Source organism: Vidua chalybeata, chromosome 5 (assembly GCF_026979565.1).
Source record: "Vidua chalybeata isolate OUT-0048 chromosome 5, bVidCha1 merged haplotype, whole genome shotgun sequence".
Lineage (NCBI taxonomy): Eukaryota > Metazoa > Chordata > Aves > Passeriformes > Viduidae > Vidua > Vidua chalybeata.
In genome coordinates, this window is record NC_071534.1 from 5,071,497 (window position 1) to 5,091,892 (window position 20,396).

General features: G+C 42.4%; 1 protein-coding gene across 5 annotated transcripts in view; it reads right to left on the bottom strand.

Moving 5' to 3' along the window:
- Positions 1 to 20,396, bottom strand: part of IQSEC3 (IQ motif and Sec7 domain ArfGEF 3) — a 99,181-nt gene that overhangs the window by 53,848 nt on the left and 24,937 nt on the right. For all 5 annotated transcript variants that reach the window (XM_053944258.1, XM_053944257.1, XM_053944261.1 and 2 more), the window contains exon 2: positions 2,011 to 2,091. In XM_053944258.1, coding sequence (XP_053800233.1) covers positions 2,011 to 2,091 — 81 coding nt within the window. The remainder of the gene's footprint in view (positions 1 to 2,010; positions 2,092 to 20,396) is intronic.

A 20,396-nucleotide genomic window follows, 5' to 3' on the forward strand; every position in this document is an offset into this window, starting at 1 on the left:
ATAGTGAGTTTAATAACTCTCTACCTGTTTCTCACCTTCAAATAGCCATGGTGGCTTCAACCATCTTTGTCTCTGCATAGAATATTGTGTCACACACAGACAGATTCAGGACTGCTGTTGGGATCTGGAGGCATTAGAAATGGCAAGGACACAAGAAAGACTGGGGGAAAAAAGTAAGGAATGCATGAGGTCTGCAGGGGCAAGCTACAAAAGACATCAAATGGACAGGCACAGATCAGGCATAGATCAGTAGGAGAAGCCCAAATGCAACATGCTATAGGGGTCATTGTCATTCATCCCCAATTCAGGATTTCCTGGCTCAGACTCATCTTCAGATGCAACTTGCCAAAGCTGTTAAATTACTGAAACAGGTGATCACTCCTTCTTCAATTTACCTGTCAAATCCCCAAAAAAGCAGGGCAGGCAAACTCAGGCTCAAGGGATAGGCAGGGCCTTTGGGAGTCAGCAGGACAAAAGGAAGGCCTGACAAAGAACATGACAAAAACGATCCTAGAGCTTTAGCCTGTATGACTGACAGCCTTGTAGAATAAGAACATTCTAGAAACTAAGGGATCTGATCATAAATAAGGCTGGCACAAGAATGGGGCAGGGTCAAGGTTGAGGGGATAAAGATAGAACACTACAGCAAAACTGATCCTTAGTTCTAGACAAACTAGAGCACTTAAACAAAACTCTCTCACTCTGGAAATGTAAGGGAGAGGTGGCTTTCCCTACCACAGAAATATCCATGGTCTCCTCCTCTGCTGTCTCCTTTTCTTTGCCAGCATCTCCCCATCTGCCATGATAGGGCTGCCATGTAAACTTCACCAGTGCCTGAAAGCCCTCAGCACAGACTGATCATGGGGGTTAACCCTTCCATCTTCATACACAAATGGGCAAGAGAGGTCCTTCTTTACCCTGTCTCCAAGTGTGGCCAAACCCTACTTATGAGCATACACACCCACTCATCTCTGTTCTCTTCACAGTTGTCCAGCACTCACACTTTTTCTTGGAAGGAAATCAGAAACCACAGTCTGCTCCAGTGAGTAGAACAAGACAAATGTAATTGTAAAAATGCAGCAGCCTCACTACTGCAATTCAGCTGCCCAGTTCTGTTCAGAGCCCTGCTAGTAACTCAGGCTTTTTACACCGGTGCCAAAGGTCAGAGGTAAAAGTCTAGCAGTGTAATGAGAGAAATCTTTAAAGAGAAACCTCTTTGCTGTTGTCAGAAGGGTGATGAGGCTGGGAAAACAGAGTAGGTCTGTAAGAGGTAAGGGTGGGAAGTCGTTAGAGGGGAAGAAGATGGCAAGAACAGAGGGACAAGGCCAAGTGTGGAAGCTAAATGCAGAATATGCATCTTGAGTACCTCTGAAGCTCTTTGGACCCCTTGGTCTTGGCACTGACATCTTTCACTGATGAGGAAGAGCTGAGAACTGCTGGTGTCCCCACACCTGGCTGCACTGGATACAAGCTGATGATAGTTAATAGTGCCTGTCTATAGCTGTTCTTCACTGGCAAGCTCACACCATTTGACACAGGTAAAAATACTCCCCCCACCCCATTTCAGGGTGTGTGACAGAACCCTGAGTTTTTTGGGTGACTTCTGCTGTACTTTAAATGTTATAGTGTGTGTGTCCAGGAACCTCATAGCGTGAGACAAATAATTTGAAGGAGAAGAGTGAAGCATGTGTGTGTCAGTGTCACATACAGTAAGAAGAGGTACAAGCATGAATGTGGGTCAGTGGAAGTGGATGTTTGAAGAGAGGCTGAAAAAACATTTTGTGTGTGTGTGAGTGGAGTTCGGGGGGGTTTGCAGGCAGTTACATAACAGTATGAACAATAATCTCCGGGAGGGAAAAGAGGGACAGCAATGCTGGCAACATGGGATGTAGGGGCAGATGGAGGAGGATTGGCATGTGTAATATGTGAGTTTTGTCTGGGGCAGGAAGATTAGTGATGGATGATAAGGAAGTAGAAAAAATAAAGGTCTTGCTGACAACAATTTCCCACCTTGGTGAGGAGTCTGGAGATGAAGGCTTCTGCTCTGTGTCAGCTGCTGGACAACAGAACTGGTGTAAAACAGTTTCATTCCTGTAAGAAAAAACAAACCACAGTGGGTCAGTGTTCACTTCACTCAGCAGAAAGCTCAAGGGAGAGTGCTATTTTTAGAGCTGTTCCAAGGGGACAGTGACTCCCAGTGATGATGAAAGAGTAGTCTAATTATTACATGAACATTTTTTACTCCAAGGTGGAGGGGAGCAGAGAGAAGAGGGCTAACAGTTCTATTCCCTTACCTTACCTGTTCTGCTGCTGATGTCAACCTGTGGAGAATGGGGCAAAAGTGCACTAACCAAAAGTTTTCCTTCTCACAGCATTTGTTTCACAATCCCATACATCTCACAAAAAACAGTTTTGTCTGTCTTTAATTCTATTTCTTTTGGGACAGAAACATGTCCTTAAATGTGTTTTCTTGTATATATTTCCTATATATTGTGAAGTAGTTGATTTTTTTCTTACCAGTGTCTAAATTACCTCAGCAGACATTTATTGTGAAGCCTCCCTAGAGCACAGAAGTGGCCTTAGCACATCACTTCTGGGCATTACCAGGAATAGTAGTGGAGAACTGATAGGACAAGCACAAGTAGGAGGACTGAGACCATGACAAGAGAAAGAGACCATAGAAGAGATAAGCAAAAAAAGTAATTAACTTGAGCAAAACAGGAAAACAAAACACTAAAAATGTGTTTATTAGATAAGAAAGACAAAAGATTTCATACAAAGTTAGAAATCATAGTGTTACAGAAATTTTAGACACTGGGCTCTCATTTCCATTAGATAGGTTTATTGCAAGGAATCACTTATGGTATTTGATGTCTTGAGCTTGATGCCTCAAAAGAGGGATGCCAAACAAAGAAATCCCTGGGCAATTATACCCTCATGACCTAAACTCCCCATACCTCATGCAACAGTCCAGATCAACAGCATTATTGGGGTCTGCGGTCTCCTTGCTCTTCATTGGTTTGGTGTTTTGTTACCAAGTGGTTGTCACTTTTTATTCTCCGTATCCTCCATATATCAGTTTCAGTGGAGGTTTTGGTCAGTTCCATAGTCAATGTGTTTTGGATTGAAAGACAGGTGTCTGCCAAGGAAGGTGGGAGCCTCCCTTGGAATGGAGAATTTGACCCCCTTCCCTCTGAATTATTCTTACTTTTGTGAAAAACGCCAATCACTTGTTTTTTAAAATTTTTAAAGTTTAATAATAATAAAATGGCTATAAAAATAGTAATACAATTAGAGTAATAAAAATTTAGAGTTAGGACAATTACAAGACAATAAAAAGCAAAGAATTACAGACATCCGGATGCTCTCGGGCCCTTAAGCCTGATAAGCATCCCTTGTGAACAAAGGAATAATCTTAAAAGCAATAGCCTGTTGCATATTCATACATCCCATACATGATGAATAAATTCCTTGCAAATTAAGAGCTTTTCTGGTTTTTGTCAACTTCTTCTCCTTAATCCTGGTGGTTCCGTAAAGATGGAGAGAAGGTGGAAGAATGTTTGTCTTTTCCAATAAGGAGGCCGTAACTCTTTATGGGCCCCGTCACTGCCATCTCTGTGAGAAGAATTTCTTGATTATCTCATCTATTTCTTCAGCTAGTTAAAAAGTATCTTACATACTACAGTTTCTATTTTAACATTGTGTTATAACCTAAAAATACATTTAACACACTACTTGAGAGACTTAACACAGCATAACTTTCCAACATTACACATATAATATTCATTGTAACATTTGTGAAAGGCCAATCATAAAATGCGCATTTTCCACACTTTGAACTTGAGGGGCTTTCATTCAAAGACACGGGAAAAAGGACTAACGGCAGGTTTATTTGCCAGTGTGTGTACGTACAACAGGGCAAACGAGGAACAACAACAGTGCCACAGAAGCAGGTGCGTAACGCGTGGCTACCGTGTACCAACAAATCCAGAGCAGGGGCAGAGAAACTGCAGCGCTGGGCAGCCACAGCCCGGCTCCTGAACAGGGCTGTGAGAGGCTCCCTTGGAGGGAAAAAGGGCTCGGGGTCCTGGGGTTCGCCCTAAGGCACCTGAGAAGGGGTTGAAGGGTGATAACAAGGTCTCTGTGCAACGGACGCTGCCACAAGCAGAGCTTCACTCGCGGTAGGAGAAGGCAGCACGAGACGAAGCCTCGCAGTGATGGTGAATTCTTCCCACAGTGGCTGTAGCCTGCTTCCCCTCCAATGCTGACAGCGAGAGTGTGAGAGACTGGGCAAGTGCTGGGATCATATTTGAGTCTATATTCAAGCAGACTCACACAAATACTCCAGCTCCTACATCCTGCTCATTTGCAAACAATCATTTATATTGAAAAAGACCCTTGAGATCATTGAGTCCAACCATTAACGCAACACAGCCAAGCCCACCACTAAACCATGTCCCTTAGCATCACATCTACATGTCTTTTACCTTCAGGGATGGTAACTTCACCACTTCCCTGGGAAGCCTGATCCAATGCCTGACCACCCCTTCAGTGAAGAAATTTTTCCTAATAACCAATCTAAACCTCCCCTGGTGTAACTTCAGGCCATTTCCTCTTGTCTTGTTACTGGGGAGAAGTGACCAACCCCCACCTGGCTACAACCTCCTTTCAGAGAGTTGTGGTGAGTGATAAGGTCACTCAGCCTCCTTTTCTTCAGTGCTCTCAGCTGCTCCTCATAAGACTTGTGCTCCAGAGCCTTCAACAACTACAAATAGAATATTTAGAAAAATAGACACCCCACATTTCAGCCATTTCTAATTCCAGCATTTCCCTAAATGAACTACACTGTTCTCTGCTTTTATTCAAACAGCAGATGCACAACTTCAATTCCTAATTGTACACGAAGAAAGCACAGAAGAGGGAGGGAAAACATAGGGAAAGGGAAGAAGGAACAAGGATGGATGAAAAACTGAGAAATGGAAGCTTGTATATCGATGAAATGCCTTGGTAGTTAATTTATCATGGTAGAAACATAAAGAAAAGTAAAAGGGAAACTGGGAAAGGAAGAGTGGTGTGAAGTTTCAGGGCTTTAGTCTCCTGTGGGCGTTTTAAGAACAAAACATCTCTCAGATCCTTATCAGAGTGGGCACACTCTGAGCACCACAGCTGCAGTCAGCTCTTGACTCTTATTCTCACGATTTTTTATTTGTGCTCCACACCAGCGTTGGGTGTTTTCTGCCCAAAGCAGAGTTGTCTTGAACATCTGAGATCCTAAGATCTCTGGAATAGTTGTGCCCCTTACTTACCATCACCAGATGCTGATCATGCTCAAAGGCAGAAATCTGCCTCCAGGCCATTTGGGATCCTTGAGTCCCACTCCAGGGGAAATGACTGTCATGGAGAACCCACCAGGGAGGTGGTGAGGAGCAGATACTGCCTGATGGAGGCAAATCTATGAGATGCAAATGGGTATTCCAAGACTGTACCAAAAGCTCTTCCTGTGACTGGAAGCAGGGAGGGGTATCTTATTATTCCTATTAAATCCAAGTTCATCAAATGCCCAGGAGAATTTGGAGCTCTGGGGCTGTTTGCACTCTTCTTCTACCACTTCCTTCTCTTTCTCTTTTGTGATGGCATACACCACAGGGACTGGGTTCCACCTTGGAGACTACTCCTTTTCATTTTCTTCTTTCTTTCCATCTCTTGATCCTGCTCATATCTGATATTTTTCAAACCCAAGCCCTCACTTTTGCATCAGAGCACTCAGACAGGAGCAGGGAGAGGGTTAACCTGTGGAAGAAGTTCACCCATTCCCACCTTAAGAGGTTGTGTGTTAATTGTTATCAGGACAAAGCAGCTCTCATCTGGGTGGAAAAGGCAAGTGTCCTAGAGCATCACTGCCACTTCTAAGCCTCAAGGAAGTGCTCCAGGAAAGCAACTGTTTTCCTAATGCTGTGAAGTCTTCAGGTAAGATGTTATTTTTGTTGCTGTGATTCAAGAGGGCCTGCCAGGGTTGTAGTGTCTGGTGGCTACCTGGATTTTATCACCTTGTGGTTTTGTCAGCGTTTGCAAGTTTGAGGTTTGAAGTGAGCCTTGAGATGTTTAGTATCTGTCATAAGTCAGGATAATACTTTTGATGGTGGTTTGTTGTTTTTTTCTTTTCCGCTCTATGCTGTCCTTTTGTTGTGTTTTAAAACAAATCTTACTTCATAAGTCAGAAAGGCTACATAACTTGAATATGTGGCCTCTGAGGAGTTAAAACCTCAGAAAGCATGAGTCTTGTTTTAGCCTTTGAAAAATACGGAGAGAGGCAATGTAACTTCACTCACTACTTTGGAGTGTAGATCTGTAATTTTGTTTCCTTTTAAATACTTCTGGTAGGTGGCAATGGTCAACCAATTAAGAGGGTGGGTTCAGGGCCAGCTTTTTTGCCTGCGTTTTTCTGTACATCCTCTACTTTTTCCTCCTCAAACCATTGCAGAGACTGAAATTAAGCACACACTATCATAGGCTGATCAGGCAGGTGATTGTGGAGATAATTTCTCGCCATCTACCAGGATACTGTTGAACCGTTCTTTTCCAATGTATTGCTTTAAAAATAAACAAATTATTATCTCTTGGTCTGTATACTGATGAAAGCTTGGAAGGGAAAACCAGTGAGAATAAAAGGTGTTCTGGGTGAGCTGGGTGGCACAAAAGAGGAAGGGGCTCAGGGTGAGGGGGAGGAGGCATGCTGGGCTAATTGCTGCCAGCACTATGAGACCAGTGTGTGGAGGAGCAGCAGAGGATAAGGGTAAGCACAGATGCAAAGGGAGGACTGAGAACAGCCTGAGCCTGTCAGTGTCTTGCTCCATCTAGCTGGGATGCAAGCTCCAGAGGCAAGGATTTGACAGTCCAGACCTATCTTAAATGCAGAGATAGCTTGGCCAAGAAGTTACCCATGCTGTCAATTGAAACATTAGCCCTCTCTCCTCTGAGAAAAAACAGCTGACTGAATTTTATTCAGTTGTCTTTGACATTGCTCCTGACAAGAGGTGTCATGCAGCCAGCTGCCTGCAGCCTCGATAGGGGTATCTGTGAATGAACTGTCCAGCCACAGCAATTCCTGCTCTGTGATGAGCTTTAGAGAGGCTTGTGCCAAACCTCCTGGCTAACACAAGCTGTCTAGTGAGCTCAGGAGTTAGCTCTACCTTTCTGGCTTCTCAGAAAGTTGGACTGTGCTGCAAAGGGGCTCCATGACTCATGCTGCCTTGGTCTTTCATCAATGGTTCCCAAGGAGATAAGCTTTTTTTTCTCTTTCTTAAAAACTGGCATTTTAGAGGGAACAACAACTGAGGTCCAAAACACTGAAAGTCTCTGTAGCTTGCACATCACAGGGCCAAATGGAGAAAACTTTCCTAAAATTCCCTTAATCTTCTATCTTCCCTTTGGACAAGTGCCTGGGGCTTTCTGCTCAGTCAGTGTTGCCCCCTAAACATCGGTGCCCACTAGTTTAGCACTGATCGGAGCTGCCTTGAAATAGAGATGCCCATCTGCTGAGAACTGTATTATGGTAAACAAACCTAACTTCTTTTTGTTCTCCTGCACCCCCACAAAAGCAAACCCCCAGACTGCATATGGAAAATGGTTGTGCTCCCTGCTCTCCAGCAGTCAGCTTTAATTAAACATATATCCTGTGTGGCCTGTTCCCAAAGATAAAGAGAAGCTCTGTGTTTTTCTGCATGGATGATTTTCGACTACAAGAAATGCCAAAACAAGACAGAATGAAAATTGTTCTCAGTTCGAGTACACAGAGTGTACTTCTCTCTACCATGGTGCAACACCCCTGCATCCATCCCACTGCTCTGGTAAGTTATGTAGGACTGGCATGCTCCATAAATGAAGATCACTGGGTTACCCCACTGCCCATACCTACCAGCCCCTAGATTCTGATCCTTGAGCCCTACTGGCCTGCATATCCAGCAGCCTTGCCCTTGGCCCAAGCACACAGCAGTTCTTAGAAATCTGACAATACTGAATCAAGCAATGTTCTATCAGTAAAGAACTAGTGCAATTCATGCAGCCTTTCTGGTTTCTCTTTAAAACTCCACCTTTTGAAGAAAAGCAAAGACTTTGACCAAAAGTCACTGGTTTTAGTGCTGGATATCTCAGCTTTCCTGGAGTCTTTTGCCACTTGTCTCTATCTTATCTTTTTTCAGATAGCTGCCAAGAGAACAGATGGAGTCACAGAAAATCGTGGCCTAGGAGGCGAAGATTAAAGGCAGAAAGAGTCAAAGAAGAACTGAAGTAATCTCAGATGAAGTTTTACTGGCTGTTATCTTTCGTAAGATGAGCACTGGAGAACCACAAACAGGAACTGTTTAGCAATGCTAAGTTAATGAAAGGCCAGTTGCAGTCCTCTGACTCTCCCAAAATGTAGCTCAATGCTACTTCTACCTACCAATGGAGCTGTGACAAAATCTAGCTAAGGTTAGCTGCAGACCTTACTCCTTCTACCACCTCCCTCCTGTGATAGATCTATTTTTGACTCCAGTCAAGCTGATCCTGAGAGTTGAAATGAGATCTCAAAAAGGCACTGTTTCCAACAGTACTGTCTAACAACTAGCTGCTTCTCCCCACTTCTTCACTCTTCACTGCAGAATAGCACAAAATTTTCTAGCTGTCCTAATGGCTCGTCTCAATTGTAGGGCATTAGACTAATGTTTTGTAGGCAGTTTAGTATGGGCAGGCTTCATATAGTAAGGAAACATCCATGATTAAAAAGAAATTAAAAGTAATTTCTGGAATTTAAGTTCATTAAGTTCCTGTAAAGCTGATGGCCTTCTCATTCTTACGGGATACTGCTGACAGCAAGAATTTGGTAAGATTCAGAGGGGACTGGGCATTTTAAAGATTATTAGAGTACTTAAGGCAGATCCTTCCCAAAGCAAATATGTAGGACCCAAACTTACCAGCATTAGAAAGCCCATAGCTCTTTTTTATTCTTTCCTGTTGAACATTTGATGTTGGCTATCTCAGAAAAACAGTTATACAAACCAGAACCACAAAAGTGACTGACTGAGAAAATTCTGTGTTAAGGGGCATGGGCCTTAGTAACCAAGATATTGAAGTGTAGGAGTGCAACAAGCAACTATTGTTGCCTGGAAATAGAACAGACCTTCCCAAACAATGTTAGAATGATAATATGAAAGCAAACCTTTACTTGAAAGCCTTCAGGTACACAATATGGCAAAATCTGCACATGGTACAGCAAGTCTACCATTTCTATAAGGTTAGTTGATTAGTATACCTATCATATATTGTCCAGTAAGGAGAGTAGTTGGTTAGGTAATATTTCCTTGGGTACTGCCCCTTTGGATTCAGTCCAGGGGCTTCTTTGCCCCACTTTATTTTGTCTTTCCAGATTCTGGTTGGAAAACAGAACGTCTTTATAGTTGGTTTTCTTCTTGGAATAAGACTACATAGTATTTCAGGAATGTAGTTAGAAGGTTAGCTTATTGTTCCATAATGTAGGGGAAAAGGGTAGTAAAATTAGTAGGAGCTATAGCCATGCATTAGCAATCTACAAAGCTGCAAATATATGAAAAATATAAAAAGCCAAAAATCTTTAGGCATCGCTATAATTTTATTTTTTACATTCCCAGCAACTACTACAATCCCAACCTGAGTGTTGCTGGGATTCAGGAATCAAGCATTTTCAGAACTTATTTCAGACCAGTGCCTGTCTTGTTCTGCCTATAACCCTCCACAGGCTTCCATATCTAGTTAATTGCATGACAAAAATTAAGATGTGTCTTGATGCTGTCTAAATTCCAGAACACAGTCCTGCCTAACAAAAACAAACTGATGAAGGAGCCCCACTGTGCAGTGGCAGCACAATGGATAAATGTACGACATACACAGACATGCCCAGCCTAGCCAGGATGCTCAGCTGCCCCTCTTTCAGTCCACCTCAGTGCCTATCATTCTACAGCTCTTCAGAATTCTCAAAGCTGTTCATCCTTTTCTCCACCACTCAAAGTCATGCTAGGAGGGAGGAAGAGGGGGGAACTTGAGAGGAGCATCTATTGTCTCTGCTTGCCTGCCAAAAATGAAAAATCAAATATGTTTTGTAGTCTGGAACTTGGCTTGCTTTGATCATCTCATGAGTGTTGGAGAAAATGTCTTGTTCTATTATATTTCTCTATATATTTGATTATTGAAAGATCAGTACTCATCCTCTAAAACTTACCTAGCACCTGCTTAATCATCATCTTCTTTTTTTGGTACAAAAATTAATTTAAAGTCATACATCCTTTGCATAGCATTACTATAAATTTCTTTTTTTAGTGCTTGGGGATGGGATGAAGATGGGATTCCCATTGCTACAGTATTTACAGTTTCTCACTCGATTTTAGAGACCCTATAAAATGTCTTAAAAGAAATTGTCCTTGCTAGCATAAAATACCATATGCATACACTACTGTTTGGAAGGTGACAATCCAATGTGACACTCTGACGCAAATGTGTGTCTCTGAGCTATTGTGGAGTTTTCAGAACAGCACAGCTTGGAAGGATAAGCACAAAGCACTGTGCTGGGGTAATGGAATTTCCTGTGTTGGAGGAAGAGGGTCTGAGCCAATGCTGCTGTGATCTGATCTCTTTTTGGTTAACTCATTGGGTGACTACAACCGATATGTCAAATGTGCCATTCATTTATCACCATCTGCTTCTAGGGATGGGGAGATTAATGCCATATCTTCCTGAACAGTTGGTTTCTCAGCTTACTTTAGCTCATATAAGCGTCAGGGATTTCTTCTGTTCATCTTCACTTCTACCTTGAAGAAATTCTTGGGGGAAAATGTGGCATGACTGGCAGATGGGTACATGGATTTCAGAAAGAAATTGTTGTACCAATTGTACCTTTGTACCAATTTGTACCTTTGTACCCATTTCAGTGCAAAGAACATGACCAGTAGACATGTGAATGTGTACAAAGAGGGTCTAAGCACCAATGTAAGGTGGCAGTGTTAGGCTTGGGATCAAAGCCAGCAATGTGTCTGGTAAATGGTGAAAATGAACTGTGGCCTCATATTAGGGCTCAGCAGGGTCTGTTGCTCTACCATGGACCTAAACACATGGTTTTCTCTTCGTGACAGGCTACTTGACATAAAGATGTCACCTGTCACTGTATTCAATGAAAATTGCTGCTGCTAAGTCCATTTTGTCACCCAGAAACCCTTGAAGGAAATCTCATCCATTTGTTAAGCCTACCAGGCGTGGTTGGGCTAACTGCCAGGTTTTCCTGCGTGCTGGAAATGGGCAAGAGTGGGAAAAGGAATGGGATGTGCTCAGGAATCAACTGCAGGGAGAGAGTCCATACTGGCTTCTGGATCCAGTCTGACTGATATCTCGTTGTGACAGCCAGAAGCAAAGTCTGGGGCCAGGTTTTGGACCCCACTTTCAGCATTTCTTATGCTAGCTAGGGCATTACTTTATGCAGTTTTGTGGCTCTTGATGCTTCAGCTACGATAGGATTAAATAACAAGGTGAACTAAGGAGGATCAAATCACCCTCAATTTATCTGTGTACTAATTCTGTTATAACCACAGGCAGTCTAGATGAGAGAAATTGTCCATAGGAGGAAACTTAAGATCAAATATCTGCTGTATAAAGTTTGATCCTTAAAGTAATTAAATGTAATGTATTGCGTGCACATGCAGTGCCTTCATAAAAGATAGCAGCTTGAAGGGATTTGGAAATAGTACTTAAATTGGACAAAACAAAACTGTCCAATTTGGGACATTTGGACAGCCTGGGAAAAGCTAGCTAACTCTCTGTAGAGGAGAACTTGTATCTCTGATGTTGCTGTGTTGGTGTCTCTTACAGAATTACTTGTTGATGAAATACTCTGTGGGTTTATGGGGGATGCTTCTCATGTTCCCCCTCCTATGTGCCCAGTGGAAGTGATTCACTCAGAAGTTTCTTTTCTTGCTATTCTTTCCTAAGGGACAGTAGGGACAGGGATGAAGGAGATGACAGTACTTGATAATCAATTTTCACGAAAAACTTCCTGGGGAGAAGAGAGTTTGTCATTAGCTGCTAGAGGGGTTGGGGGCCTCCATCTCCTGAAATATTGTTGAATCACATGTCAATTGGGAGTGCATTCACTCCATTTAAATTGGCATGGCTGTCTGCTAATTGGATTGGTGCCTGTAGGCACAAAAAGGAAGAGGCCAAAGTGGCCATGGGAGGAGGAAACACTGTATGTTGTGCTGTGCAATCCAATGTGCAACTTCAGCCTCTTCAGATCCTCTGTCAGTGGTGGAAACGCTTGATGACTTTTTGTGCTAGACAAGTCACAACATCATTTTCTTTGGCTTGCTAATAGGCTGAGTAGTGACACTCAGGAAAAGCAGCTACTGTATAAAGAACAGTCTGATATTCTGTGTGTGTGTACACATCTGATCATGTGGAGGAGATTCTCTAGTGACACACACAGCACTCACTGCAGTGAGCAGAGGTTTCATAAGTTGTAGCCAAAACTATACTTCAGATATCACAACTAGGAAGCTGCTAAAAATCCAAAGCATGTGTGAGGGGGAGTTTGTGTAAGTTCCTGAAATAATTTCAGTTAAATAATTACCATAAACAGAAACTGTGTCAAATAATTTCTTAATAGAAAACTATTTTTCCAAGAAAACATGTGACCTTTTCCAAGACAACATCCCTCACTTCCAACTATAATATCACCATTTTTTAAAGGTTATATATGTAAAGGAATAATTACATGTCAGCAAATGCATTCTGATAGAGATCTGCAGTTTGAAACATCCTTTCATACCTCTTCTATGTTGTACTATGAAAAGGACCTTTGTTCAAATAATAGATTAATAACTATATAAAATGGAAATAGCTCACAAAAGCTCACATTTAATTACACTGATAAGCATTCTCCAAATCCCCTCCAGTACTTCATATAATAATTATAGTTTGTCAGCCTCATACCAATGAGTATATGGTCCTTCTGAAGAAATCCAGAACCAGCACTCTGCCTGAATGCTCTGCGAGCAGAGCAAACACCTTTTTTCTTCTCTCCTATTTTGAGCCAATATGTATGAACACTAAAAAAAAGTGAAAGGCTTGTGTTTGAGGAATTGGCAACCCCTTCCATAATTACTGGGTCTGTGAGATATAAACAGAATTTAGGTCTCTTCCTCAGTAAGAATAAATTATTTTTACTTTTTGAATGTGTCAGAATTGGACTCAGTAAAAGGATTTTTATTATGACTGAGTATTTGATCTGTTTTTAATCAAGCTTACACTTTTTACTGGCTTCTCACTCATGCTTAACTCCTTAGTACAGGAAGAAAGCCCTGTGTCTTGGTTTGGAAAGACAGGTGTCTGCTAAGGAAGGCAGGAGCCCCCCCCTGAAATGGGAAAAAAAAATGTAGACCCCCTCCCTCCAAATTGTTATAAATTTGAAATTAAGGGGGGCTCTCAGGCAAAAATATGGGAGCAGGAATAACACTTCTTTATTAGGGAAGAAAATGAAAGGATAAAATAAACAATGCAGTGAACCAACACAACACTGACAGAGTCAGAATACAACCTGACACCCTGTTAGTCAGGGTGTTGGCAGCAGTGCAATTGGAATTGTGGCTGCAGTCCTCCTGGAGTGTCAGGTGTGGTTCTGCTGGAGCAGTGACCCTGCAGAAAGGGGTGCAGTCTTCCTCTGAAGAGGCAGTGGAAGAGGCAGCTGTTCCTCTGGGAAATCCAGTGCAGAAAAAGCTGTGCTGATGTTCCAGTAACTCAAGGCTATATCCAGGTAGAAATGCTTGGCTCCTCCCTTGGGGTGGAGCATCTCACAATGGGATGCTGCAACTTTTATCAGCCATGCAGTGACACTCAATGGCCCATTAACAGCAGATGTCTCCCAGGGGGGAGGATTGGTTTGTGGAAGAGATAAAGAAAACTGCCCAATTAAGAGAAGATAACTGCCACACCTCTAACAGATGACAACTGAATACATCTTGCCTTGCAATCTAGGACACCCTAGAATTTTCCAGAGGCTAAAATCAAAGTTTCCCTAGCACAGGAGAATGACACAAAAGTAAATGAAGGAATGCTGTTCAGTAATGCAGACTCTCATAAACATGCATAGCTCACCTCTGAGCTCTCTGTGCCCCTTGGCAGCACTGTCTGCTGCAGACCTCTCCCGGGCCAGCACTGCAAGGGCAGATGTGCTGCTGGTACTCCTGCAGATCTATGCCCCCACAGGCAGCTCTGCGTTCCACACTTGATACCAGCACAGCATGACAGTGAATTGCACCAGTAATTAAAGACAAGCCAAAAAGCTCGTTCCTACCACGCTGGGCTGATGCACTAAATGTCAATGGTGATATTGTTCTGCACACTCAGCAAGGATTTTCAGGATTGTTCTGTGCAGTAAGTCCTGCTGCCAAGGGCTGAGCTGCTCCACCTCTGCTGTTGAGGCTTGACACAAATCTCTAACCATTGACTGTGGTGAGGAAGATCAGGGCTTGGCTTGCAGAAGGCTTTAGAGCTCTGGTTTGGGGTCTTGGCTCTGGAAACCAAATTACTACCACACCTACAGGTATCTGGGGTTGCTGCATCAGTGACCTCATAACTGAAAGTGATTTCCTAATGGGGAAGGACCACAAGGAGAATTAGGAATGCCCAACTGGACATAGGTTGCTTGCTGGCATACCCAAGCTAAATGGTGCTGTTCCCTAATGATGGAGAGCTGAGTTGCTTCTGCTGTGGGAAAGAGAAAAGCAGAGAAAAAGTGCAGGCCCAGTTGCAGAGCTGACTCTAATGCCTCAAGGGACAGATAGCAATAGTCACCACTGCTTTAGAGGAAATTTAATTTGCCCATTTCCCTTCCACACACACCCACATGTTTCCACCATGCTTTGACATATGGAAAGCAGGCAGTGTTTGAGGCTGGTTGTGGACACAGCAGCTGGCTGACACCAAGAGCAGCTGTATTTGCATAAGTACTTGCCCTGGAAAAAAAGTACCATTTGGCACCAAGGCAAATGGGGAGAGGACACAACTTGAATGCTCAGCACATTACCATCACAGATACTTGGGTTTTAGTTAAGAGGAGATTTCACAGCTTCATAAAATTGTGACCTTGCTAAAGTTGCAGAAGAACAGATGGAATTAATGAGGTGTTCTAAGATTTGGAAAATGTATGAAAGTTGTTCCCTTTGCCCATCTTAACTGTTCAATAATTCCTGAGATTTATAACTAGTAGGACATACAGTGTTCTGTCAAGTCAATTTATCAAGACAATGACATTTTCGGTTGGTCTTAGTCACAGGAATTGGATTATTTTACACTCTTTCTGGTGCAGCAAAACTGGGAAAAATTACCACAAAAATGGAGAAGGTATCTCTTCTTAGCCTTGTATACAGTAATTGTTCCACGCCCTATCTCAGAATAAGATACCAATGTTGGCTAACATTCAGATATAGATATATATCTGCACTTGAATGGACCATGTTTTTTTAGCATTTATTGAGATCTCATAGTTATTACTGCCATAGGACAGCTCAAGTCTCTTTGCAAAGCAGTGCTGAATTGTATAAAAGGCATCAGTAGAGAAAAAAAAATAGGGTTTTTTTGCTGTATCAGCCATGGGGGTGTATCTGTTGGCCATGACTCCACTGCATGTTTCAGGTGCCATTGTTAAGGTGCTGCCTGGAGCAGTTGGCTTTTCACAGGATCAGAGATTCTAGCAAAGGTTAACCATATTAGAAGTTATCCCATAAATAAAATGTAAGGAGAACATACATGTACTGAGAGATTCCCCATTAGCAAAAAACCTGTAAGGATTCCAGAGGATTGAAAATTTTCCCATGACACACAGCAAGAACTCAATGTCGAGTCCAAGGTACAGAATCTAAAGGAGGAGTTTGGAGGCCTCTATGGAATTCTTCCTCTTTTCAGAGGAAACATATAATTAACTGCTGTCAATATGCCAGCCAAAGAAGGGTAAATAAAGCTTGCAGTGTCTTTGACCACCTACTTGCTTGTGTAGGCATCGATTCTACATCTAATCATCCTTTGTCCTTTAAGTTCTTCCAAGGCAGAACGGGTTTGATTGAAATGGAATGTACCCTGGCTGGCTATACACAATCCTTTAACATCATACTCCTGAATGCCAGACCTTGGCCTTACTAAACTGCTAGCACCTCTGTGCAGTGAGAAGGACAGAGAATGCTCCAGAACTGTGATGAGGCACCATATGGATACTGTTTCCAAACTTTTTAATCTTTCCCAGCACATACAAAAGAAGCAGCTGTCCAAGAGCAAGGGTTGAAAGGGAATCTGATTGTTATTCATCTGGGATCTCCTCCAGCTCCCACTAAAACAGTATTTCCACTGAGTTTGTATATAATCTGATTTCAAGTCTCATGCAGTGAATCCCAGCCAATTCAGCTCTTAAGGGTTGCCCTGACTCAAATGCTAACTATCTGCATCCAAATGAAGGCTCTTCTTACTTATGAACAGAACTTATTCTTCTGTCTGTAGCATGAGAAATGTAATTTATTGTCATTGCAAGTGGGAGAATCAATAAACAATATGGCTTCTTGCACAGCAACCTCTCATAGCAATGCCTATGTTGTCCTCCCTGTCTTCAATCTTTTTACATTTGTAACTAAACACTTTCAAATGGGGATATTTTACTGTGGGTGGCAGAATCGACAGCCTGATCTTAAAAGCCCCTAATGATTTTATCCTGAATATTTCTAGAGCGTGGGTTTAGAGAGAGATTATATGTGAAAGGCATACAATTCTGAAAAATCCATGGCTCACATATTATCCACAATGCATAATATTTATTTCCAGATCATAGAATACTGAGTTGGAAGGGACCCACAAGGATCATCGAGTCCAGCTCTTAAGTGAATGGCCCACATGGGGGTTGAGCCTGTAACCTTGGTGTTGCTAACACCATGCCCCAACCAACTGAGCCAATCTCATCCAGTACGAGCCACAAAAAGACTGAAACAACAGCAAGAGAGATGTCAACTGTCCCACTTAATCTCTCTTCAGTCTGTGTGCTAGTATTACCAAGTCCTACCTGACTGACTGTGTCCCAAGTTGATGCTGAGAGCAGGTACAGTTGGCAGTAGCAAGTGGTGGGTGAGTACATCACTTTCAGGAAAAAAAAAATAAGTACTTGCCCACTTCCTCACTGAGATCAGTGAACCTCTTGTGGGTGGCAGGAACATTATTTAGGAGTGTCTGGAAAGATCTTTGATTCTTGGACTGAAGACACTTTGAAAGAGGGAAGTGATGGGGGAGGCAGGAACAGAGCCCTGTGCTCCTGTGGTGCATCCCTTTGTGTGAGAGGTGATGATGATTTGCTGAGGCACTCCATGGAAGCCTGAGCCACCACAGCCTGTGCTATACTTGTTTTCTGAGGTAAACAGACCACAGTGATGTCAACTCTGAACTTCTCAGCAGGGCTAAATTCCATTTGAAAGGAAAAGAGCAGTAGGAATGATCTCTGTGTTTAGTTATCTCATATCTTGTCTTACATCATCCTCTCAGAAGTGTGCAGAAGGCCAAAAGGAGACCTCTGATGGTTGTATAAATGACCTGCATAACAGACTTTTCCAATTGTTGATATGGCATGTGGAAGACTGAGTAAGCTGTGTTCCTCTTTTGCCTAATTCTGAGTGACTGGAGAGGAAAACCTTTGCTCTGAATCAGTGGGAACTTGAATCTATGCCTCTCTCCCTTCCCAAATGAGCTCTAAATCCAAAAAACTTAACTGCAAAAAGTGCTAAGCTGGATCTGAATTTAAGCCACCACATCTTTTTATTAGTATTTTCACTGGCAAATTGTACCATTTCATTCATTTGGAGTGCCATACATCTCTACATATCTAATCATCAAAACATAAAAAATACCAAAATTAGTATCAGTCTTTATCAGAGACAAGAAAAATGCTCTCTCTGCTTTTTTTTTTTTTTTTTTTTTTCCCCTTGGCCTTTCTCTTACAAGCCTTGCCTCTTTTCAGGCTCCATCTTCCACCTGTTGGGAGAGAGAGTTGTTTTGTCACCAATATTTGTTGCTTTGAGCCACTGGAAAACCAGGAATTATGTGTAAGCAATTTAAAACTGCCCTCCTGAGAGTTCTCTCACCAAACAGTGTTTGTAAGTCAAACTGCTCCACCTAAACTGCCTCAAAGAGAAAACGGAGTTGTTAAGTCTGTGATTCTCTCCATCTGAGGCTCTCAAGTTCCACATCTCAGTTGGGACAGCACTAGGAATGTTCCAGTACATCTGTCTGATTCATCCCCTACTCTAACTTCTGAAGTTGTGGCACCTTGTGTTGTGTCTAAATTAAAATATATTAAAATTATGTATAGACATGAGCTTCAAAAGCTGTCTCAGAAACTGTCTTCCCTTTGTTACAAAGCACAGTCACACTCATTTTTTTTTTTTTTTTTGCTCCACAGAGTGCTGTCAAACGTGTCCAGCCATCCAGCACTCACTGCAGCAACAATGTTCATCCTTCAAAGACAGCGTTCTCAAAGCCCTCCCCAAACCCCACTGGTAGAGCCCTCATGCTACCCCCTGCAAGGGGAATGAGTAACGCTCACCTGTGCACACAGGGGAATGCTGAAGTGAAACCAGGCAATGCAATTTGTCCACTGTCACATGGCAAGCCCGGCTGTAGCATGAAGTTCCTACCCTTCTAACAGCTCAGTCCTGGTTTCTAAGCAATGGCCCAAGCTTCCTCTCTATTCAGCAACTTAAACTACTGCGAAGGATTAAGTAGGCACTTAACACCATATTGAACAGGAGCCAAAAGAATTCATTTCACAGGAGAGAAAGAAACCAGCACAAAGGATTAAACAAGTCAGGGGGTGAAAAAGCTGTGTGCTGATTAAAAGACAGAAACAACCTACACTTAACTGATAAACCTTGTAGCTGTCAAATCTAACCCTCCCATACTCCTTCCTCTGCCCTGATCTGTGATACTTTGCAGACCAAAAAGACTCTTTAAATAAGGAAGAAATTTCCCATAGAACAGAGTGCAAGCCACTTCCGCCCAGTAGCTCCCCTAAAGGTCTCCCTAAAGTATGTTACTTTACTGGGTAGTCAGCACAGGGTATAGAACTGGGCACCTCTCTGTGACAAGAATGACATCTGAGTCCTGGTGTTGTACTACATAACCTAAACTGTGGTTCAAGTAGAGTATGTCTGTCTCAAAAGCATTATGCTGTGTCTGTGTGGATTAGGCGTTATTCTTGCACTGACAGGGCTGCAGATGCTATGTAACCTGCCAGTGGGATAGCAAATGAGCTCACATAACCACTGAAAAGCCTTGAACCTGAGCAGCACAAACCTGGGCTTACAGGCAAGTGCAGTAAGTACATTTCTCTCTTTCTCAGAATTTTTTATTGAGGTGCACAGAGAGAAATGAAAAAGAAAACAATTTCTATTTCTACTCCTTGTTTTTCTCTTGTAGAATGTGTTTAGAAAATTGTTTACGCAGAGTGAACACTTAGTTAGATCATGGTGGATTGTTTAGGCCTGACAGCCAATCAGATCCACCTGTGTCTAAGCTCTAGAGAACAAAGTCACGAGTTGTGAGTTAGTTAGAAATAATAGTTAAAGAAAGTAGCATATAATATTTAGTATCCTCTTTTATATAACATATTAATGTATTATAACATAATTATAATAAAGAAATCATTCAGCCTTCTAAAATAAAGTTAAACATCATCATTCTTCCCATTGAGTTCACCAACATCTACAACAGATGCTATGTAACCTGCCAGTGGGATAGCAAATGAGCTCACATAACCATTGAAAAGCCTTGAACCTGAGCAGCACAAACCTGGGCTTACAGGCTGAGCAAAGCAAGCCATTCATTGCAAGTAGCAAAGACAACACAAAATGAACTGGAATGAAATGGTTCACCTCACTAATAAACCACAAGAACAGGAATGAAGCTGACCTGTGCTGCTCACTTGTTACTAACAGCCAGCTTCACTGACTTTTAACCAGTCTCCTCCTTTCCAGAAGACAACACAGAACCTCAATAATGCAGTGAGAACCTCCAGTGATTCCTCAGCACACAAAGCAAGCAATACCTTTCTGTTGGAATCACCCCTAAAGCTCACGGAAGTCTAGCAGCAGCACAAGGCTAAACGTCTGCTTGTAGGTTGAGAGTAGAGAAGAGGAGGCCCTTATGTCTTCTTATGGAGAAAGAACCTTTTCCTGCTTGAGATAAAACAACTCTGTGAGAATGTGTAGGTGTCATTAGGATTATTTCTTCCAGTTTCAAGGTTTACTTAAACCAAACGTTCTCCTTCTATTCTACTATACAGCAAAAAAAGCAGACGGCACATACGCTCAGAGAAA